The 24814-nt window shown below is 36.9% G+C and overlaps 1 protein-coding gene across 4 annotated transcripts in view; it reads right to left on the bottom strand.

The window, feature by feature from the left end:
* RNF111 (ring finger protein 111) overlaps window positions 1-24814 on the bottom strand; it is an 86113-nt gene that overhangs the window by 6920 nt on the left and 54379 nt on the right. For 2 of the 4 annotated variants that reach the window (XM_044917813.1, XM_021693854.2), the window contains exons 4-10: window positions 22177-22340; window positions 18971-19165; window positions 11684-12003; window positions 7503-7755; window positions 4858-5206; window positions 3040-3165; window positions 1914-2040 (exon numbers count right to left, since the gene is read on the bottom strand). In XM_044917813.1, the coding sequence (XP_044773748.1) occupies window positions 1914-2040; window positions 3040-3165; window positions 4858-5206; window positions 7503-7755; window positions 11684-12003; window positions 18971-19165; window positions 22177-22340 (1534 nt within the window). Of the gene's footprint in view, window positions 1-1913; window positions 2041-3039; window positions 3193-4857; window positions 5207-7502; window positions 7756-11683; window positions 12004-18970; window positions 19166-22176; window positions 22341-24814 lie in introns of all 4 variants that reach the window. The other 2 variants (XM_044917812.1, XM_021693857.2) reach the window with 2 other exon arrangements.

Genomic DNA, 24814 nt, shown 5'->3' with positions numbered 1-24814 from the left:
TATTCATGAATTTGCCTACTTAATAAAAATTATTTGTAACTCCAAAATCAATACCTGTGCTTTTCTCAATCACTCATGGGCACATACACAGGAGAAAAAAAATCTGAGTTGCCTGACATGTAGAACACGGCTCTGCCTTCTTGCTTCAGCTCTTACACTATAAACAAGGGTCTTTTTTGTGATCTATTTAAGTGCCATCTATCTAGGTTTCCATTTTTTGTGCTTTTTACTGGTGACTTTGTTTTTAAAGTGGCCACCAAACTCAAGTGCTGGGGGATAGCGTTCCTAAGTGCTAGAAGGCTCTGATATGCCTTATGGATAAAATGTGTGTAGATAAGCTTCATTCAGGCATGAGTTTTGTTGGCCATGAGCTCAATGTTTGGGACTCAGTAATACGTAACATATCAAATAAGGTATCTTTAAAATGAAACAGACATCAAAACAAGGTTATGTACTGACTGGCTGTTGTGACCAGATAAACATGGTGACCAGAGGTTTGCAGTAACCTAACCCTATATTTACTGCAAGAATAATGGCTCTAGGACACCTGGGTGGCTCAGTTGGTTAAGCAACTGCCTTTGGCTCAGGTCATGATCCTGGCGTCCTAGGATTGAGTCCTGCGCATCGGGCTCCCTGCTCAGCAGGGAGTCTGCTACTCCCTCTGACCCTCCCCCCTCTTATGCTCTCTCTCTCAGTAAAATCTTTAAAAAACAAAAAAAAAAGAATAATGGCTCTATATTTACTTACTCAGTGTTTGCACAACTTTATAAAATGTAACTGCCGTATATAACAACAGTAGACTGTATTAGGAAAGGGAGATTCTGGGATAGAGCACCATTCTTCCATCATTATAAATAAATCTCCAACATTATTTTTTAGTCAGCTTCCACTGAATACTTCCACAACATACTTCTAACAAGTTTATAGCTTTAAAAGACAATTTGTATGTAGAAAAGAATTTAAAATAAGCAATAACTTTAACCTTCAAATAGCCTATTATTCAAATATCTACAACTTTCCTTACAATCAAAATCAATACTGCCAAGCTCTCAGCAGATAACCTAACCTCCTACACATCTCTAAGGAAAATAAAAAATAAGAAAGGAACTCCTGCCCCTCAAATTATTTAAACCTGCACTTGCCCTGTAACCTTCCCTCCATCTCCTTTGTTCCTGAGTCCCGGTTTCTTGGGAGGGCAGCTTTATATCTTATTGCTGAGTAACCCCCATCCCTAAGACCTACAAATAACTTACTTGGAGTTCCTTGTGCTTTTGCTGTTTGACAGCTCCTTACATGCTATAAACACTGTTTAAGAGTACCATTCTCAATTCCAAAGCCTAAGTCACAGATATTAATAAAGCATCTTGGAAACCGTTCCTGCAAGGTCTTTACCCCCACAAGATGAAAAAACTTCCTTACTCCGTACCACTTTTATAACTAGTAGGTATTATGAATAGTGAATCAATATATTTTTGCTGAACTTGTTCTTTAGAATTCAAATTGGTATCAACAAGATCTGAATCTGTTCAAATAAGACAGAGAATCAGTATAGTCCTGCAGATCAAAAAATAAAGGATGAATGCAACAGAACAGACCTGTTAGTAACTTTGACAAAATAAAGCACATGTTCTAGTCACAGTGGATCAAGATTGTCATCTTGGTATAAAAGAAAAAACTATCATTATTTACATTAAGAAGAGTACATTTCACAATGCAAATACAAATATACACTTTAATATATCTCGTATCTTTTTATAGCACAATTTCAATCTAATAATAATAATTCTCAAATTCCATTAAAACACCCATAACAACTAATAACATTTAAAAATTTTCCAATAAAATATTTAATTTAGAAAAGGAAGAATACTTTTAGGAGACTATGTCAGAATTTTGAAATTTTTCTATTTTACCATTAAAGGAAGAGCTCCCAATTGTAAGTGATGAAGTCGTGGTGGTGCATGGTAATGGGCCAAGTGAGGATGCAGTGCTCCAGGCGTGTAAGTAGCTGCAGTCACTCCAGCTTCAATTCCCAGTTCCCTGACAAAGGATGAGAACACTACCTTTTAGCCATCCTTACAGTGTCTTTATTATCAACAGAAATGGGGGAGTATATTTACATTTTTAAAAGTAATATAAAGTTTCTTAATTGACACAGCTGAGAAAAAGATAATTTAGCCCCAAATATTTAATTAATAATTTCAAATTCATTTCAGCAATTAAAACTCAAAAATTCAATTTTGTGACCATGAGAAGCAAAGCATCTGTACTCAGTTTCACATCCTACAAAGGAAGGAAGTATGATTAATGACCCTTAAGGTTCCTTCCAATCTAAAAGTCTGATTCTACTTGAGGATCATACAAAATAGTTTCGTTTTCTGGTTTATATGAATGTTACAGATGCTCCCAGGGCTTTTGTTTGTTGGATAGTGTCTGTGGGTTGTTGGCATCAAGATAATTAGAAGAACACTTCTATACCTTATAAAGTAAGGGTAAACAAAACTTTTAGAAAGAGTAAAATTGGTAAATGCCAAATTTTCATTTACTTATTCTCATTTTATGTTTTGCCTCATAATGTCATTGTGGATCAAGGTCTCAATCTCTACCTACAGACAATGGATTCAGAAAGAAAAATTAATGCAAACGCTTCCATTTCTCTAAAAAAGACCACATGCCTAGGACACAGGCTCGATTTCCCTTGTCAATAAACAGGGGTTAGGAGTGGTAAAGCAAATTGAGTACAAAGGTGGGGGAGTGGATAAGGAAGTTGTGAAAGATCCATTTAGGAACTTAACTTTGATGGCAGATATCCCTGAAAAACAAAAAGCTCTACTTCTGTTTGACATGGTTCTCTGCCCCAGAACTCAAGTTCCTCTTCCCACTTCAGGTTTCTGTAACTTGCCCAGAGACAGTGCCTCACAGATAAGCTGGAATTCAGTTTCTCATCACCCTTCTGCATGGCATCCCACTACAAAGCACCTGTTCTGACATTTCTACCACAGACTGCTGAGCTAACTTTGAAATAAACAAGATACTGACCAGGCAGATCTCTCAGGAGCCTGTCGAGGATGTGAGGACATAGTCTGAGGCACATGAATATGATGCCCATGACCATAATTTGGGTGCATCCTATGTGGATGGGGTGGGGGCCGTTCATGTGCCCGCCTGGAAACACAGAACACAAAAAGACCACTGGAAATAATTGAATAATTGGTTATTTCTTAATGTAGAAAAAACAATCTAGTATTAATATTATAAACATCTATAAATTAGTAATAAAATTACTTCTATAATAAATTATAAAAATATAAAATTATGTAATGATTAATAAACAAATCAAGAAACCATAACCCCACAAATCTCAGTGCTTATTACAATGCCTCCAAATTCAAATATCATCCAAGGAAAAAGGCAATTTTAACATTATCTTGTATACCTTCTTTATAGCAGCTATTTTAAAGAGAATAATGGGAAATAGATGGGAATAAAACTTTAAAAATCAAACACCTCAGCAAATGCTAGGCACAAATAAGTTATTTTATATAAACATATAAGGGAAGAAAATGGAAACTATTTTATTTTGCTTTGCTTCTATATTGTAATGACATTCATTCATTTTAATGGATAAAACTTATTTTAAGAGAAAACACTTTTAACCTTGTGCATTTTTTTCAAACACATGCAAGTACATGTTAACATATCTGGGAAACGGATATTAGCTCCATTCACATTCTTTATTCTGCATCCCAGATTATTATATTTTCTCTTTTTAGTCTAAAGTCAGCCAAATTTATAAATATAAATAGTCATAAAGTTCTAAACAAATGGCACTTAAAAAAACAAAACTATTCCAGGGATTCATTTTTATAGTCTAATCCCTAGTTTCTATCAGTTTCTCATTTATTTACAGATTTTGCATGTTTAAGCTTAATGATTTAAAACAAGTAATTTTCTAGATACTGGAAGATATGAATTTTAAATTGCCAACTTTCTATATAAGGAGTTACTATATTAGAATGCCAGTAATAGCCAGAGATTCTGGGAATAACCTTACATAATTAAAGGAAGTAGTTACCCATGTGCTAGATCATTAATTAGATCAAGAGTTTTGCAAACAAAGAGTTTTGCAAACACATTCTGGAAAGGGCTAAATGGTAAATATTGTTGGCTCTTTCGGCAGTATGATCTCTACTGCAACTACTCAATTTAGTCTTTGTGGTGTGAAAGAAGACACAGACAATACAGAAATGAACAAGTGTAGCTGTTTACCTATAAAACTCTATACACAAGCAAAATTAGACCAACAGAGTTTGCTACCATGAATTAGGAAAATCATATCCTGAATTTTCAAAAAGTTCAATTATACTCTTTTCATTATGTTTGGAGAGTATATTTTAATATTTATGTTTATAAATAAACTAAGTGAGGAAGACTTTTTTCAATGTCAGTTATTGAAAATTCTACTGGTATTCTTCTTCTCTCTGGCTGGTAACCTATATTAAATCTTTGACAACTTTACATGTTGTTCCTCAGGATCATCAATTTTAACATTAATCTCTACTATGGGATACTGAAGAAACTGATGAACAAGAGACTGGTTTACAAAAATAAATGACCCTGGGTCATATCCTGAAAACGGTTTGATTTCTTTAAATAACCTGATCTAAACTTGTTTTGTAAGCACCTACAACTCAGGACAAGACAAAGGAAGATTCCAGTTAGTAAAGAATTCCCTAGTGAACTGAGGACTTAGTATAGTTACATCACTTCTCAAGATTTTTAGTTTTAAAAAACCCACAGAAATAGAAGGAAAAGGAACACAAAGTGATCATCTTTAAAAAAAAACATAAAACATACGTTGGATGCTGCATCATCCTCCTTCTTTGAACTTCCATTCTCTGCATCACTTCATGAGGATGCAGTCTCTGTGCTGGAGGTGCCGTGGCTGGAATATGGTGTGAAATTGGCTGGTGTGTGGGAGGAAGATGCTGAGGGATTGGTGCAGCTGTACTGGCTAAATGAGTTGGGGGTGGGGGTGCCACGGGGTGAGATGTTGCATGAGAAGATATCTGAGAATGGAAAGCATGTACAGGATGAGGAATAACATAATCCACTTGAGGTGGAGGCTGAGTCTGAGGAGGAGGGTTTCCATGAGAATGGGGACAGGCAGAGGTTTGATGATGAAGTGGTCTTGTCAAAGAAGCATCTGTTAAAAAAAAAATACGGACACCACGCAGTTGAGCATATATTGCTGTTATACATTCCTTTTGTCTTTTACAAACATATTAGTACACATTTAATTTTTATGAATACTTTATTAAGGCTTGAGTCTGCTCAATTCTGCTTTGCAACTTGCTTTCTTCTTTAAATAATCTTAGGTATCTTCTCATGTCAATATATATAGTTTTACTTCATTCACAGCTTCACAGCATTCTATTATAGAAATGTACCAAAATTTATTAAAGAAATCACCACTGATAAAAATGGGAAACAACCCAAATGCTGCACTGAACACCTGTGTGTATGAAGCCTCTTGTGCTCACTCTTTCATATTTACATGCATATGAGTGCGCGCACACATGCATTACTCATGGACGGCTTCTGCGGCATAAATTCTATAAGGAATTCTTAGTCTGAGAAAATCATTTAAACTCAGATACCAGGTGACAAAATACCCTTCCCAAAAGGTTACCATAATTAATGTTTCCGTGAACAGTATACAGGAGTGCCTGATTACCCCTACTTACTAAATTTATTAAATGCCAATCTAAGAAAAATCTTGTATTTATTAACCACTCATAGTTCTTCCCAGAACTACCTATTCATATTCTTAGGCTATTGTTCACCTTTTTCTCACTGGTTTATAAGTATTCTTTGTATACACGGAAGGTTTGTCATAATAAGGTATAAACACTTTTCCAAATTGTCTTTTGTTAATTTTATTTTACCATATGCAGGTTTTCTGCTTTTGTGAAGTCAAATGTAGAAGTCAAATTTATACTTTTATAAATACATAAATCTTGCTTTCCTTTATGATTACTGGTTATAGAGCACTATAGAGAAGAAAGGAACTTGTAAGTTCTTCTGGGCAAGACTGCAAAGATATTCCTTTCATGGTGCTCTTCTCTCTTCCTGTCCCATGCCTTTTTTCCTGTGCTACATTAAGATGATGAAGGGACATATTTGCCAAGAACCAGCCTTAATAAAAATGGCTTCCCCCATTTCTTCATTCTTTATGTTTCAAAGTGGCTGTTGAAAAGTCCCCTCTGAGGAATACACATCTCCCTTACTCTAAGAGACATGCATCTGTTTGAGGTTTAAAAATATGTTTGTCTCCTCCTTGGATTTCAGTCCCAATTTCATTGTAATTGGAAGACCTTCTTGGAATCTGATATGGAGGTATGGCCATTCTCTACTTTCATGACAGAAGAGTTTCCTTCAATTTTAATCACTTCTGATTCAGCAGGGGTGAAAGTTAGGTAACCATGAACTCATTCAGCCATATTTTCAAAGGACACCTTGCTAGCATGTATTTAAAGAAGCTTTCATTAAGCTCAATATAAACTCTGAGACAAAATTTTTAAGTGATTTTCTAAATGTTGTATTTTCAAATCAAGGCTTTACTCCAAGAAAACTCAGTCCTTGGTCATAAAAAAAGAAGTCACTATGTTTTACCATTGTTAACTATCCTTCCTCAAATTCAGAGTATTTTTTCCAGTTTCAATTCAAAGTTTTCTATACTATAATCATTATACAAGAATTAATATTGACAAATATTACAAAATTTTTAAGTTTTATTTCTGAATGAATCAATTTATTTAAGTTTAACTCTTCAGCATTTTTTCAGTTTTTACTGAGGTATAATTAACAAATACAATTACATATATTTGAAGTGTACAAGATGATGATTTGAAATACATATACTTTGTGAAATGATTACTACAATCAGGTTCATTAACACATCCACTACCTCATACAGTTATGATTTTTTGTGTGTGTGGTGAAAAGTTCAGCCATCGTTATAATTCACTGTATATTCTAAACAAAATAGATTGCTAACCACTGTAGAAAGGTGGCATTCTGCATTCCCATAGACCATCTCCCTTCCTTCTCTATTTTACATGTTCTTGCCAATAAAAAAAAAAAAATTCTTGATATTGCTTCCTAAAAGTTACTCCTAAAGGATAAATCTCAATCCCTTAAGGTTTCCTTTTATAGGAATCTAAGGTGCCATTCAATGTAGTTCAATTTCATATATTAAAATGTAAAAGAGACAAAATATAATACTTTTTATTTCCCTGACCTTTTTAAACAACATGTCTTTTCTACCTTAGAAGATTGTTTTGGGAATGTGGGGTGAAGAGAGGACAAAATGGAAAAAATACACCCCACTCTTAGGCCAAGGAAATACTAAAAATGTATGAATTAGGACTGTTGAAAGGTTATTTCATGGAGGAATGTACAATGCCTCTAAGTTCTCTGCCTGTTAAATTTATACTTACAAGGAGGTGGCATATAATGTCGACATGATGACAGTGAGGCTTGTGGAGGGGGCTGGGGCTGCGCAACCATGCTTGATCCATAACCATCTATTGATAATGGCTGACTCGGGGCGGCAGCAGCAGCCTGATGGCCAAAGATTGCAGCTCGGGAAGAAGAAACAGGGCAGCAGGGGTCAAATGCAGATGCTCCGTGAAAACCACCACTTCCATGACTTCTGATACCATTGTTGCTCAGGTCTACTGGCAATGCCTGCTGTATAAAGAGGAACTATAAATCTTTCTAAAGTTTGGTCAAAACACTGTTTCATGTTGTATTATAAAAGTACTCCAACTGCAATCTAGAAAAATATAATCTCTAAATTAAAATTTCAAAGTGGTAAAATTTTTAGTATGAAGACCTATTCAGCACCAAAAAAATACAATGTGTATCTTGGATTAAAAGAATTGTAGTGATTATGTATTTAAAATCTATAATCAGTTTTTAAAAATCAAGCATAAGATCCTGCTACAAGATGAACAAAAAGTTAATTTATATATTATTTCAAGGTCTATTTCTCTTTCATTATCTAGATCTTAGAAACTTTCAAATTATAGTTCCATATTCTTCTTTACCCCCAAATTTTATTAATTTAGGACTCCTTTGGAAAACATACAAACCACTGAAAAGATTAGTATTCTAGGTAAAAACTTTCTGTCCTGTTTCTAAACTGTATATAGCAAGCATTCAACTGAAACTCTAATAATACAGACATTATCCAAGATAGCAAAGGGTGTGGGATTATTCAAGATGAAGCATGAGCTAGCTTTGCCTCATAACCTTTTCATTTACAAAAAAAAATTAGAAATATGATTTTAGGGAAGGTGCATTTACTCCGTTGGAAAATGAACCAGAGTCTAGATTCCATGTCTACTCATCAGTAATTAAGTTTATTCCCCATAAGCATTTTAAAAAGTCCTAAGTGAAACATTGCACTCCATCACAAACTATTCCAGAGCAGATTACAAAAACAGAACTGCTTATTTGTATTCTTAAGTGATTTAAATACTTTGCTTAAAGTCTTTGGCTTAGTGTTCGGTATAGCTATAATTTTAAACATGTGATTAAAGAAAATAAGAATTAAAAAATAAAATAATAATTTGATGCTATATATGAATTTATATGCAAGAATTGTTCCATACTAAAAGCTGAGAAGCTGAAGATGAAGAAGCTAGGGAAATGCATTATTAGAGGCCCAGGTCACCCAGCAGTCCTTGGAGGAACCACTGTGGTCTCCATACTTCCAATGGACTCCAGGTTCGAGGGGTAAGAGAAACAAAAGGAACTCTGAATGCTAAAAGGAAAGGAGGATGGTGGTGCAGGAGAAGCTGTGGGAAGGTGAAAAAGAAGAACTTCTTTCTTCTTCTAGATCATGTATCTACAATCCATTAAGCAAATGTCTGGCCTCTTCGAGTTGACAAATACAATGTATGTCCCTCAATCTGGGTAATAAGGTTTAAGAACAATATTGTAAGACTGTGAATTTGTATCCCCTTCCTATTTTCCTATTTAGGCTAAGACTTGGCAAATGGACTGGATTATCAACATACTATGAAGATGAGCAAACTTCCTATCTTTTTCTCCAGTCAGTGATTAAGAACACTCCCAGAGAGTGAGTAAAGTAGGGTGCGTGTCCTCCTAGAAGAAACTGGGGCTAAAGTTAAAAGTAAAGAATAAAAAGAGAAGGGAGAAAAACCAAGAAAGAGAAGCCTCTTCACAATTCCAACAGTTCACTCAATTCTTAACTCTAGAAGGAAAAGAGAGGGTAAGCAAGATCAGTACAGAAATGGCAAGTACTGGGGCGCCTGGGTGGCTCAGTCTTTAAGTGTCTGCCTTCGGCTTGGGTCACATGATCCCAGCATCGTGGGATCAAGCCCTGAATTGGGCTCCCTGCTCAGTGGGAAGCCTGCTTCTCCCTCTCCCACCCCCCTGCTGTATCTCGCTATATCTCTGTCAAATAAATAAATAAAATCTTAAAAAGACAGTATTAAAAAAAAAAAAGAAATACAAAGGGTGTGTGATTGATTATTCAAGATGAAGCATGAGCTAGCTTTGCCTCATAACCTTTCCATTTACAAGTATTACTTTACAAAGATCGTAAGTAATGCATAATGCTAACTGAACTATTCTCTCAAAAGAGAAAGCTACATCCAAAGGAGTAGTAAGGGCTACAGAGTATCAAGTGACTACTGCACCTTCTCTGTTATCAGGCCGAATCCTCCCCACCCGTTTTCTGCCTACCCACAATGTGACACTAATCACAACACATACACAATCACAAATCCTCAGATCAGTTTGCTTCTCCCACTCCTCAACTTCCTGCTGTGCCCATACAGGTCTCAACCGGAGACTAGCTGACATTATCTCATGAGCATGTGGCTGATTTCAGAGTCCTCCAATGTCTATATGAGTCTCAAACTGTTTATATTGTTAAAACTTCACTCTCTGTTCTCCTTCATACCCATTATCACCACTGACTGCCTGATCCTGTTGATGTTCCTCAAGTTTTGTGTGCAGTCCAAATACATCTACTTAGGGCGCCTGGTGGCTCAGTTGGTTAAGCGACTGCCTTCAGCTCAGGTCATGATCCTGGAGTCCCAGGATCAAGTCCAGCATCAGGCTCCCTGCTCAGCAGGGAGTCTGCTTCTCCCTCTGACCCTCCCCCCTCTCATATGCTCTCTCTCTCTCTCAAATAAATAAAATCTTAAAAAAAAAAAAAAACAAATACATCTACTTAGAGATAAGTGAAAAGGTTACATTTGTTTACAGTGAACAAAACAGTAAGAGATTCTACCTATAATTAACTCACTCAGGTTAAAAGAAAATGTTGCATACACACTTGATCTCTCAAACCTTACTTTATTAATTAGTGCAACAATAATATTCTGTAAACAAAAACCCCACATTTTGGTAGCTCTTATTCAAGAATGTGGGAAAAGTCAGCAGATCCACTTCTTCACCATTTTCCTACGATACTTCTAAACCCTCCCTTTCAGGTCATATTTTTAGGGAAAGAAAATTTTGCTTCTAAGCAGGGCCTTACATTCAGTCCACTAGAAAGTTTTTCTTGATGCTTCCTCATACCCAAGAGGCAGAACAGGTTTAGATAATCAGTAGATGTTAATACAACTGTGAGGAGAACCAAAACACAGTCTAACATCTATTTGATCATATTTCCTACTAAACTCTTTCAAATTTACTCTTGAGAACAGCAGCTTGTCTTTTGTTTGGTTTTAAGGGAACATCCCTCTTTCTTAATTATTTTTAATCTGTCAGATCCAGAAGAGATAACCATCAAAATTTAAAAAGATGAAGCCAGTACTTCAGGAAATATCAGGGGACATAGAAAAGCAGTTGCTCTGAATTTTCTTTTTGACTGTTTTCTAGTATGTCAGTTATAGTTTTACCTTGACATTAATTTTTGTTTTTCAAAGTATGTACCTACCCAGGTTATATCACAATTTTAGAGATGATACAGCAAAAGTTAAAATAGCATGTAATACATGACTTTCATTTACTCCACGTGATCACCAATACTAATTTAATATTATTTGACATTTCAAGCACTCATCAATAATATCAACTAAATTACTTAATTATAATTTTGTTACTGATAACTTCAATTCCCAATGAACTAAAAACCTCATCTGCTCCTGAGAAACTATGTCACTGGTTTGCATCCGAGAAGGCAGTTTGTTTCTAGATAAGTGGAGATACAGGGAGCTCCAGAGTAAAATGTAGAGGGTAAAAAACTAAGAAAATTTCCCAGTTTCTCATGAATCAGGTTGACACTGCAATTTCAACACTGTGGAGTAAAATTCCAAAGATCAGATTCACCTGTATTTAACTAAAAACACCAAAAACCATTTCAGAATTAAAAAAACGGTATCACTTCTAATTTTCTATGTCCCAGGTCTTCTCAGTTAGTTGTAATAACTTAGACCATCAGAAAATCCTAAGAATTAAAAAAAAAAAAAAAATCGCAGACCACTAAATTGGGCCACTTTTCCAAGGGCAACAAGAATGATTTATTTAGTATATAAAATTCAGCATTAGCGTTGTTTTTCTTTTTCCTCCTGAAACAAGCACAATTTTTAAAAATTAAGAAAAAGGAAAAAAGAAAACCTCATCAAATTCCACATACCTGGTCAAGATAGCTGGTACCAGAACTACTGTTGGCTCCACACGGTGCTTGTACTTGTGGAGGTCTTTCCACAGGGCAAGTAGGATCACTAAAGGAGGGAGAAACTGGGACAGGCGGGTGGGGAGTATGATGGTGGTGGTGATGATGCTGAAAATGGTGGCCATGCTGCTGAAAGCAGCTTGTGTGTGGATGTCCTAATGCGTGGTGATTCTGTGACGACCCTCCACATGGTGAGTGCTGCGGACAGCAGGAAGGTAATCTTGGCATTGCAGGAGGGCCAGTTTCTGTTACAGCACTAGATGCAGTTCTCCTTGAGTCATCTTGAAACAAACAAAAATGCACAGAACAATCAAATGATCAAATATCACTGTGTAAAAAACAGGACTGTGTATAAATAATAAAGAATTGTTTAATAAATTCAAATCTCTGTAAGTAAGAATGTGATAGCACCACATTCTTAACATGCATGTCACATAATTTTGGGCAGTGATCTTCACTGGGATTTTTCTGAAAGCCTAAATTCCTCAGGAGGCTCTTACTTACCACGATGGTGTCTTTTTGTAAATTTTTTTTTAAGTTTTATTTATTTAAGTAGTATCTACACCCAACGTGGGGCTCGAACTCACCTCCAACTGGGCCAGTCAGGCACCCCTACTATGATGTTTAAATGGCCCAGTCAGTTGGAGCAAGCAACTCCAGTATCACTATTCTGGCCCTATTTCTAGAGTAACCAAGACCAGGGATACCTTGCTCCTATTTGGGTCACAGAACCTAACCAATCTCTTCTGGGCTAGTGTATTGATTATGAATATTCTAGTTATTCACAAATAATACAAAAATCCAACCCAAACTGGCTAAAATATTAAAGGAATTTACAGGCTCACATAAATGAATCTGGGTGAGGTGCTTCAGGTTCTGGTTGATGTATCTGATTGCAGCAAACCTCCCTGTAATTTCCCTGGGCCTGCCCTCCAATACATGTTCTATCCTGTCTTTCCTGATTCTCTTCTGGGCAAGGTCTGTGATCTAAACCCTGTTAGGCAGTATCTCCATTCTAAATCTCTTTACATTGTTTTTTTTTCCCCCCAAGCTCCTAGTCTGCCCTATTTGGGCTAATTTCTTATACTCTTTTGTAAAGGTTCTTAACCTTGGAACTAGAATTCAGGAATCTGTGAACATGGATGGAAAAAAATTACTAATTTTTACTAATCTCTAATTGCCTCCTGGAATTAATACTACCTTGTTAGCACCAGCTGAGAGGTTAAATATTATAAGTAACTTGTAACAACAACAACAAAAAAAATTGACAAGGTGTTCACTTTTATTTTTTTTAAGCTCCCTCTTTTTTTTAAGATTTGTTTATTTGAGGAGGGGGTGCGCAGAGGGAGGGGGAGAGAGAATCTCCAGGAGACTCCTCACTGAGCGTGGAGCCTAACGCACAACTCTGAGATCATGACCTCAGCTGAAATCAAGAGTTGGACACTTAACAGACTGAGCCACCCAGGCACCCCAACATGTTTACCTTTAAAACATAAATTATAGCAGATCCAAAGTCAGTTCTATAATTACGTCACTTTCATTCATTTGCATTCCAATTTTCTTAAATAACCTGGACAAAGTTACAAGTAGCTTATCAGGAAGAGACTATGATCAACAGCCTATCTTTGCTATGCTGAATCAAACATTAATTATTTTCCATATGCTGTAATATTTGTAGCAATAATTATTATAGTAGCTTTACTTCTGGCAACATTTTCAGGGTTTTACCTCAGCTCCCATAACAAAGTGTTGCACAAATGAGCATCATTTACTGTGTTCATTAAAAATGATCAAAAACCTCTGGAACACTAAATCCATTCAGTGGGCAGACTTCCAATTCAGATGCTTTAGTTTTACAAATCCAGCTATTTGAGGATTATGTGTAACTCTAAAATGTAGGGGGGGGGACGCCTGGGTGGCTCAGTCGGTTAAGTGTCTGCCTAGCGCTCAGGTCTTGTGAGATCAAGTCCCACATCAGGCTCCCTGCTTAGCGGGGAGTCTGCTTCTCCTTCTCCCTTTGCCCTTCCCTCGCACCGCCGCTTATGCACTCGCTCTGTCTCAAATAAATAAAATCTTAAAAAAATAAAAAATGACAATTAAAATAAAATGTAGGAGTGTGTAATCAGAGCAAAAGATCTGTGGACTAATAAGGCTGTGAATAAAGTGACAGATATCATACTTATTTGTTCAGAAAGAACTTGCCTTCTTTGTCTTCAAATATTTCTAATACAAAAATCAGAGTGAGAGAAGAGGAAGCATTATTATATTAACAGCTGAACACATATTTAAAAGGTCGTATCACTAACAATGTGGCCTCAAAAAGAAGACTGACCTTATAGTTCTACTTCTTAGGGTACAGTTTTGGCTTCCAATTAAATTAATCATCTATTTTCCTAGAGTGCAGAACCTCTTTGTTCCTTAAACAGGTTAGCAACCCAAAGTAAAGGCAACTGAATCTCCTCTTGTTCCAGAGTTAATGACCAAGGAAAACTGCCATAAATTAGAAGTGAAATACAAAGATCTGAGCAAGCAAATAAAACACTTCCTTTTTATTTGAATTAGCCCACAGAGTGTCCACTAAAAATGAGACAATAACAAACCTGCACCAGAGAAATTAATTCCATGGCCCAGTGACATAAAGCTGGTTAAAGTACTTTCCTTGTACTTCTAGCAGGATTACTGAGATGTATTCATGCATCTATTCATTCATTTGGCAAGTCTTACACATAATAATGGTATGGTAAAGGATCTACAAAAGGCATTGGAAAAGACAATGGTGAAAACGAAAGTCCTGGCCTTTTTTTTTTTCTTTTCCCTTAAAGTAGGCTCCATGCCCAGCCTGGAGCCCAATGGGGAACTTGAACTCATGACCCTGAGATCAAGACCTGAGCTGATATCAAGAGTCGGATGCTTAACCAACTAAGCCACCCAGGCACCCCGGAGGTCTTGGCCTTTAAAATAACTTATGGTGTTGTCTGCCTCTGTTGTTTTATCTCTGGCAACTAGAAACAGGCCTGCATAATGTAGGTGGTTCAATAAGCCGTTGCTAAATATAAATTAACCTCACAAGGGAAAAGAGGCATGCATGGAGCTAAGTGCTAAGAAGAGAAAAACCTGATCTTTAGTTCTCAAGGAAATCATTGTCATCAAGTATGGACAAAATCTGAGATATAAATCAACCAGCATTAGAACAGAAGCACTGGGTTCTAATGTAGTACAGGGCAATGTTGTGCCCCAGGGAATATCTGGCAACACCTGGGGATACTTTTGGTTGTCACAACTGGAGAGGAAGTGGTGCTACTGGTATTTAGTAGATAGAGGCCAAAAATGCTGCTAAAAATTCTACAACGCACAGGGTAGCCCCCCCATACAAAGAACTGTGCAGCACAAAGACAACAGTGTCAAGAATGAGAAATAAAGGAAGAGTACAGGCATAAAGGAGGAGAGAGTATAGGCTCCAAGCCAGACTTCCTAGGTTTGAATACTTGCTCCATTATCATATAACCATGGGCAAGTTACTTCACCTATAAAATAAGAAAAGTAATAGAATCTGCCTTGTAAGTTATTACAAAAATCAGAGTTAATGTAGGTAAATCATACACCAATATTATGAGCTCAACAGATGTTAGCTATTATTATCCACTAGAACGTTAGTTCTGTTAGGGCAGAAAATTTATGTTTTCTTCCCACTGCCTAGAACAGTGCCTGATTTATAGTATGCAATCAATATATATTTAAATAAATGAATATATAAGATATTATGCATGGATAAAGCAAGGAGCACATAGAAAAGTCAGATAGATGATGAGCTGCCTGGGGCATGTTGAGTTTGAGGTGACCGCAGAATGTTCCAGAGGAGATGTCCAACAGGCAGCTGGATATGAAAATTTAAAACAAAGAGAGGGCTCTGGAAACACAAATGGAAGGTCACTGGCATACTGGTGGTAGCTGAAAACATAAGCAGTTATGAGATGGGCCAGTGAGAAAGGATAAGAATAGAGTCCTGGGAGAAAACAGAGATGACAAGAAGATTACTGCCAGATTTTTTAACACATTTGCTTTGACAGGAGTCAGAAGCAAGTTAAAGAAAGGAGTTTAAGGTATAGAAGATCCACTTAAGCATACAAGACTTAACACAAATGTACACATGCACACTAAGGGAATGGAACAAGCAAAGATGCTGAGAAGGTAACTGTTAAAGCAAGGTCAAGGACACAAGAAGGGACAAGAGGTAGAGCACCAAAAAAGGGACTGGAAAGAACAGGAAGGAGTTAAAAGACCAGGATTCAGGAGAGCAGGATAGGTATAAAAGTTTTCATGGAAGCGTTGGAAGTTACGAATGCTTAAGAACTTTCATTTACTTTTTATTTATTTTTCCCTGGAGGAATCAAAGTCTTGAGGAGAATGAGAGAATTTTGGAATAGCCACTAAGGGGAAAGAAAGGGAATTAAATGAGATACATCACACTATGTCAACTTATTACCAAAAGCCCAGGATTAGATACCATAAATTCATGAGGCACCAATATGCTTGGTTCTATAATTTTCACCAGCCCCATCTAAAAACCTGGATAGGAGTCAAGCTTGATGGCTTGAGTGATTCAAGGCTGGAAATATACAAGAAGGTACAAAGTAAGGACAGGATGTGAAGAAAATAGGAGACTGATGTTCTATAGAGTCTTAGCAGGAAATGAAGTCAGGAGAACTAAGTGCCCCTAATGTCATATGAGTACCTGTATGTGCTTCTATCAGGTTTATAGAGAGGAACAATTTGGCCTGGAACAAGGTTCTCCTAAGTCTAGAGAAACACAACACAAGCAAGTCTATTCCAAAGGTAGTCATCAATATAGGTAAAGTAGTAGTATGAGAAAACCATTCAGATAGTGAAGTCACTACTCCAGATACTAAATGTGAATTCTGAGGGAACAAGAGTCTTAAAAAAATAAGTAAGTAAATAAAAGCTTTGTATGTGTCACATAAAATCTAGACAAGATGAGAGTATATAAAGCTACCAGGAGAAAAAAGTGAATAAGAAGAATTCAAATCTTTGCCTCAAAGATTATTATTTGCTTTGAAAGTATTTAACTTCCAGATTTCTTCATTTCTGAAATGGGAAGAGTAATATTAGTAACAAGGAAATTTTTAAGAATTAAATGATAATATATAAAATAACATATAAGACAGTAGGGTACTCAGGAAAGAGTGTACACTCAATAAATGAAATAAAAATTAGCCCATTTCATTTCTTTTTTTACAGAGAGAGACACAGCGAGAGAGGGAACACAAGCAGGAGGAGTGGGAGAGGGAGAAGCAGGCTTCCCGCTGAGCAGGGAGCCCGATGCGGGGCTCGATCCCAGGACCCTGGGATCATGACCTGAGCAGAAGGCAGGCACTTAACGACTGAGCCACCCAGGTGCCCCAGCCCATTTCATTTCTCCCTACATTTTTTTTTTTTTCAAAGAATACAGTATTTAAAAGACAACTTTGGGAAACCTCCTTGGACTTTGGATTCTACTCTCAATTTTCCACAAAGGTGAGGCCTAAATCCAGCCACAAGAAGATTTCCTAATCTGCTCAACAGAAGTTATAGTGATATTTTAAGAATGAAATAAGATACTATTAAAAGTAAAAAATGGGGGTGCCTCGGTGGCTCAGTCGTTAAGCGTCTGCCTTCAGCTCAGGTCATGATCCCGGGGTCCTGGGGTCGAGCCCCACATTGGGCTCCCTGCTCCACAGGAAGCCTGCTTCTCCCTCTCCCACTCCCCCTGCTTGTGTTCCCTCTCTCGCTGTGTCTCTCTCTGTCAAATAAATAAATAAAAATTTTAAAAAAAGGTAAAAAATGATAGAAAGCATAAGGTGGTTTCATTATTAATGGTGATATAGTCAAATCTATGAGCTACAGGGTCTACAACATCCCAGTTAGTAAATGTTTAGCAAGTTCCTATCTCCATGCCATTGTCCAGGAGAGAAAGAAGGCTAGCTTAATGCTCAGTTAAACAGGTGATAGGAAAAAGAACCAGAGATATCATTGCTAACTGAAACATAATAAATAATCTGAGGGGGGCACCTGGGTGGCTCAGTCGTTAAGTGTCTGCCTTCGGCTCAGGTCATGATTCCAGGGTCCTGGGATCGAGCCCCACATCAGGCTCCCTTACTTGGCAGGAAGCCTGCTTCTCCCTCTCCCACTCCCCCTGCTTGTGTTCCCTCTCTCATTGTGTCTCTCTCTGTCAAATAAATAAATAAAATCTTTAAAATAAATAAATAAATACATAATCTGAGGTAAGAGCTGAAACACTTAAAACATAGGAGGTTTTAAAACGTATCTTTGTGATCCTGGGTTAGGAAATGGCTTGTTAGATATGACAGCAAAAAAAACAAACAAAAAAAAATTGAGAAAATGGACATCATCAAACTTTTTAAAAAACTCCCATCCTCATTTTCAATTCTTTTGGGGACATACCTAGGAGTGAGACTGTAGGTCATAGGGTAACTATGGTTTAACTTTTTGAGGACCCGCCAAAGTGTTTTCCATAGCAGCTGCAGCATTTTATATTTTATATTCCCACCAGATGTTCATTAGGGTTCCAATTCCTCTACATTCTTGTCAACACTGGTTATTTTCTGATTTCCTGTTCTTTGGTTTTGTTTTGTTTTGTTTGAATAATAGACATCCTGATAAGGATAAAGCAGTGCTTCACTGTGATTTTGATTTACATTTCTCTAATAACTAATGATGCTGTTTTCATGTCCTTCTTATCAACTGAGTATCTTCTCTGGAAAAATACCTATGCAAATTCTTTGCCCATTTTTAAACTGGGGTATCTGTCTTTTTATTGTTGAGCTGTGTAAGCTCTTTATATAGCCTGGATACTAGACCCTTATCAGGTATATGATTTTCAAGTATTTCCCTCCCATTCTGTAGGCTGTCTTTTCACTTTCTTAATAATGTCCTTTGATGTACAAAAGTTTTAAATTTTGATGAAGTTCAATTTACCCATTTTTTCTTTTGTTATTGTGTTTTTAGTCAGCCATTTAATTCTCGCTGATCTCTTTCAGTTGAGCTATGATACTTTGGTAATATATAGCACACAAACTCAAGTATGAAATCATAGTCTAATTCTAAAGAGACTACTGTGCTCACGTACAGTTTATTCTAAGAATATGCTCTTGCTAATATGGCTAAAATCTTAAAATCAATACTTTTTCTAATAAGAGTAATGAAAGAGTCCTCCCCCACTTTATTACATACCTCCTATAGAAGTACCAGTCATACTATTGCTTGTAAGAGTAGCTGAAGTCTCTGACACTGTGGAGGGTTGGCTACCAGTGACAGCTGAAGCAGTGTCAGAGGCCTGCTCAGAGGTAGATGGATTTGAATTGTTAATGGAAGTGCTTGTGGTTTGTGATTCCATTCTCGCAGAAGTGGTTGGTACTACAGTAGGTTCTAGAAAATACAAAATGTTTATTTAGCATTTCAAAATATATTAGGAGATGGGTTATATTTTAATTCAAGGTAACATTTTCATAATTATTAAAACAAACTTGGAAAATAACTAATAAGCACAATATAAATTTAAAAATTTTCATAAAGCTAGCCTGCAACATTAAAATGACATGTAACTAAAATATGATTACTGCATTTAAAAAAATCCAACACATACGTATACTCCAATAATTCATGTGATTATCACAGTTTTTTGGGTATAAATTTTCTGATCACAAAGAAAACAATGAGAAAAGGAAAGTATAAGTCTCTTTATATTATTGTCATACACACTGTCACAGGCTGTCAGAACAATATTAGAAATTACACTTTCTCTGGTACAGAATGGATTCTAGAGTCAGACTGCTTGGATAAGCAATTCTGATTTCACCACTGACACTACAGTCATGGATAAGTTACTTAACCACTCTCCATTTCCTCATCTGTAGAATTGGGAAAGTACAGAATTTTCTTCACACAACTATTGTTAGGATGAACTGAGGTCACACATACAAAGCACTCTGTATAACAGTTTATATATAGTAACCACTTAAATATTAGCTATGATTTTTAAACCTGTTTTAATCTTTTTTACAGGCTTTTTTGTATGTTTTCAAAAAATTTTTTACAAATATTAATATTCATCAGTGTATTCTAATAAAATTTGTAGAAAGTAAAAGAAATTTCAAGCAGACCTTGACTTATGTACAAGTTCTACTTTAGACTCTAATTATAAAATAGTTGTTTAAAAAGACTAAGTCTGTCCAAAGAATAGTCACAACAATTGGATCAGAAAAGGGACTCTCTTAATGTGATACAGAATGAGAGCACAAACTATTATATACAATGCAATGTGCTAAGCTGAAACACAAATAGTCCCTGTTGATCTCCATGGGACAATGTACTTTGGATGCTTAAACAAATATATTTGCTTAAACATAAAAAGCGGAGGGAAGAACCTCTGTTTATTTGCAAATGGCATATCTCAGTTTCTCTACCTTAGCAGTATTGATATTTTGGGTTGGGTGATTCTTGGCTAGGGATGGGAGTCAGGGTAGGGGCATGACTGTCCTGTGCATTGCAGGATGTTTATAGCAGCAACCTGGGCCTCTACCCATTAGATATTAGTAGTACTGCCCCACAACTGTAAGAACCAAAAATGTCTATAGATATTGCCAACTCTCTTCTGGGGCACAAAATGGTCACCACTTAAGAACTACTGGTCTAACTGACATACTTAATATTTTGGACTTATTTTTAATAAGATAGGTGCTTTCCACCGGGAGAAACTAGCAGAGAGGGCATCTACAGATCCCTGGAATATTTACACCTCACTAAAAATATTCTGGTTGAACTAATTCCAAAGGGTTAAAAGACTACTCTGTCACCTTCTCCTACTTACTGGCTGACAGATGTCCCAGGGGAAAACACAGTTTCCAAAGTAGTAATCCTGAATAAATTAACTCTGAGAAATCTCTAATCCATCCCTAATATAAAAATCACTGTTTTACAGATAAAAACTGAGATATGGTTGAATGAAATGGAGACAGTGGGAATAAATTATCTCTTCACAAACATCTTAATTCCAAAGTAGTGATACTCTGAAAGTTATGATCATCCAAGCTGCAAACAATCCATATAAGAGCTGATTGCAGAAGGCCTGTAACTCTACCTTATGTATCCTTTCCCCAATTTATAGTTAACAAATTCACATATGGCTCATCATCTTCCTTTAAGGAAATTATGATTGATCATTTCCTTCTAAGATGTAACTAATACCTGAAGGTAATTCTCAATATGTGGGGAAGTTCACATATGTATTCACATACTCATACATGCTACCACTTTCCTTAATCTCTATTTTCCAACTCTAGCTTTCTTTTCTTAGTTGCATGGATATAGTTATAAGCTGAAAGAAAACACTAAAGCTGAGCAGCACAAAAGGTACCAGTAATATTAGAAGATAACATACTTTTAAAAATAACTTCCACATTTCTTTCTTTTTTAAGTAGGCTCCATGCCTAGCGTGGAGCCCAACATGGGGCTTGAACTTACGACCATGAGATTGACCCCTGAGCTGAGATCAAGAGTCAGTCACTTAACCAACTGAGCCACCCAGGTGCCCCAAATTTCGACACTGCGAATAACCAATATTTATTATATAAATTCAAGTTATATTGCTTTTCTGTTGCATTGAAAAAGGTCATTTCTATTTTTCATAGCAAAGTTAAAGTATGACAATAATATTATAAATGAAAGTAATAAGTAAGTCTGAGGGTAGAGCAAACTACCACTTGTAAAAGTATTTTTTGGGGGGCGCCTGGGTGGCTCAGTAGGTTTAATGTCTGCCTTCGGCTCAGGTCATGATCCCAGGATCCTGGGATCGAGCCCCGCATTGGGCTCCCTGCTCAGTGGAGAGTCTGCTTCTCCTCCTCCCTCTGCCCCATCCCTACTCATGTTCTCTCTCCTCTCTCTCTCTCTCAAATAAATAAATAAAATCTTTAAGAAAAAAAAAAAAGTATTTTTTTTCCGAAGAAAGTAACTACTAATCAATGAAACAAGAGAAAGAATTTTAGGCACAAGTTACAAACTGAGGCTGTTATATCAATTGAAAAATAAGACTAGGGGGGCACCTGGGTGGCTCAGTCATTAAGCATCTGCCTTTGGCTCAGGTCATGATCCCAGGGTCCTGGGATCAAGCCCCATGTTGGGCTCTCTGCTTGGCAGGAAGCCTGCTTCTCCCTCTCCCACTCCCACTCCCCCCTGCTTGTGTTCCCTCTCTCTCTGTCAAATAAATAAATAAAAAGTCTTTAAAAAAAGAAAGGAAAAGAAGACTGGGATATCTGACAATTTTCCTGTAGTTTAACAATGTTACCAGGAAGCAGTAGTAGGACTTTCATTATAGGAGTTTCAAAGATACTTGATTTTATTAATTCTCTTCATAATTCTATACTGTTACTAATCCAACTTACCATCTTCATCAACAGTAAGGTCCACAACTTCTGCTGCACTTTGCCTCAAGGGTTGTATAACAGTAGAAATCCTACTACGGTTCCGTGGCTCCTGTGGCCGACTTGTATGAGAATTTGAACCTTGGCTCCAATGAGATCTGGAGTGTCCAAGAGTTGAACGAGACCTTAAAGGACATCAATATTAAATTAGTTAATACAAAAAAAGAATAAAAATTTGTTACCCAAGAAATCATAAGCCTTTCTTACAAAATATGTTGTAGTTTCTTCTCCAAAGTAATAATGGTAATAGAATTAAAAATTATGACTAGCAAATATATATATATATGACTAGCATAATGCCTGGCATTTAATAAAACATTTGCTGAATGAAATGTTCAACAAATGTTCACCAACCAACTGACCTAAGAATATGAAAAATGATATGTCAGACCAATCACTGGTATAAAATATGCGACTCTTGGTTTTGGCTCAGGTCATGATACCAGGGTTGTGAGATCGGGCCCCGAGTTGGGCTCTATACCCAGTGTGGAGTCTGCTTAAGACTCTCTCTGCCTGGGTGGCTTGGTCAGTTAGGCTCCTGACTTTGGCTCAGATCATGATTTCAGGGTCCTTGGATTGAGCCCCAGGTCAGGCTCCGCACTTAGCAGGGAGGTCTGGCTGTCCCTCTCCCTCTCCCCCCAGCTCATGCTCTCTCTCTCAAAAAAATAAAATCTTAAAAAAAAAAAAAAAAAAAAAAGACTCTCCCTCTCCCCACCATGCACACTCTCTCTCTAAAATAAATAAATAAATCTTAAAAAAAGAAAAAAGAATGCTGCTCTCTATTCAATGGTTATTTTGAATACCCACCTGGGTTGTAATCAGGTATTTACATTTTCTTTAATACTTAAAATTATTCACCATAGGTAAAGTAACAAAAACATCAGCACTCTAAACATTAAATAACACCCACATGAGCTTGTATATTTAGTCCAGATAGGATTTGCAAAACATGGTTTTGAGAGGCCTAAACAAAGTAAGTTTTTGGTATTGTCCTAAAAAATATTCAAGGCACCAGAGATTTCCTGGGATCAGGAGAGGTAAGGATAGTTGCAGCTAGTTTATTAGTTTGGTAGTCATAAGAAACATCACTTGTGGGGCGCCTGGGTGGCTCAGTCATTAAGCGTCTGCCTTCAGCTCAGGTCATGGTCCCAGGGTCCTGGGATCGAGCCCCGCATCGGGCTCCCTGCTCGGCGGGAAGCCTGCTTCTCCCTCTCCCACTCCCCCTGCCTGTGCTCCTCTCTCAATGTGTCTCTCTCTGTCAAATAAATAAATAAAATCTTAAAAAAAAAAAAAAAAGAAACATCACTTGTTTGAGCCACTTTATGCTTTTAAAGCATGTAACCACAAACCCTCAACACCTAACACTCATGTCATCATCTTTTATTATGTGTGTGGTGCTATACTGCACTAAATTATTAAAAAAAATTTTAAGAATTCACTGTAATAATCTCAACTAAGGGTACAGAAGGACATTATATAGAATATGCAGTCCTAAGGATCCAGGAGAAAAATGAGTCTGTTCTAGAAAGGTGGGGCTTGGACGCCTGAGTGATTCAGTCAGTTAAACATCTGCCTTTGGCTCAGGTCATGATCCTGGGGTCCAAGGATTGAGCCCCATGTCAGGCTCCCTGCTCAATAAAAAAAATAAAATCTTAAGAAAAAAAAAAATAGAAAGGTGGGGCTTATGAAGTTGGTTTTTCCCCTTGCCCAAACTGAATGTAAAAATGCTTAGAAGCTTATTATTTAGGGGTGTCTGGCTGGCTCAGTTGGAAGAACGTGTGACTCTTGATTAATATGCAGACATCGGAGATGTGAGCTCAACCACTCAGAAAAGACCCAGGCTGAAAATGACCTCAACAAGTGTAGAGTCTAAGAATTTAGAAATAAGCTCAAATTCTAAAATGAAATTCTCAAGTAAATATGAGTATAAAGGTTAATTCCAGAGACACAGTAAAAAGGAAAAAAGAAAAAGACACTGCATTCCAGGAAGAACTGTGTAGATTGAGGCATGACAGTAAACAAATGTCTCAGAATGAAATGGTTTTGGTGTGGAGAAAGATCACTATTTAAATTTCTTGCGAAACCAAGAGCCTATAGTGAGACTGAATAGTCTATTATTTCTGGGAAGCTCTTAATAGCTGCAGAAAGTTCCAGGTCCACTTTGCAGTTTATGAAACCTTCAAGAATGTCATAACTCCAAATTTATGCTGAATGAAGCACCAACAAACCTGGTGTATGAGGAACAGTTTCACACGAGCCTTAGTCGTTCCTATGATTAGTAGCAACTGTCAAATCCTGAAACTAAAGAATCTGAAACAAAATGCATTCTTTTTTTAAAAAAAAGATTTTTAAGCAATCTCAACACACAACGTGGAGCTCAAACCCACAACCCTGAGATCAAAGTTGCAACACTCCATTGACTGAGCCAGCCAGGCACCCCTGGATGCATTCTCTCTTAGAGAGTAAACGCCAAGAGCCAGCTAAACAGTGACAAAGTTAATATCCCACGTAACAATAAGGAAAATAAATATGGGTCATGAGCACTGTGTGTCTTTTTAAAGATCACTGCCCATTACTATGGTAAACGTATCTACTTGAA

The sequence above is a fragment of the Neomonachus schauinslandi genome, chromosome 9 (genome assembly GCF_002201575.2).
Source record: "Neomonachus schauinslandi chromosome 9, ASM220157v2, whole genome shotgun sequence".
Lineage (NCBI taxonomy): Eukaryota > Metazoa > Chordata > Mammalia > Carnivora > Phocidae > Neomonachus > Neomonachus schauinslandi.
The sequence above is the reverse complement of the archived record's forward strand: the minus strand, read 5'-3'. Positions and strand labels throughout refer to the sequence as shown.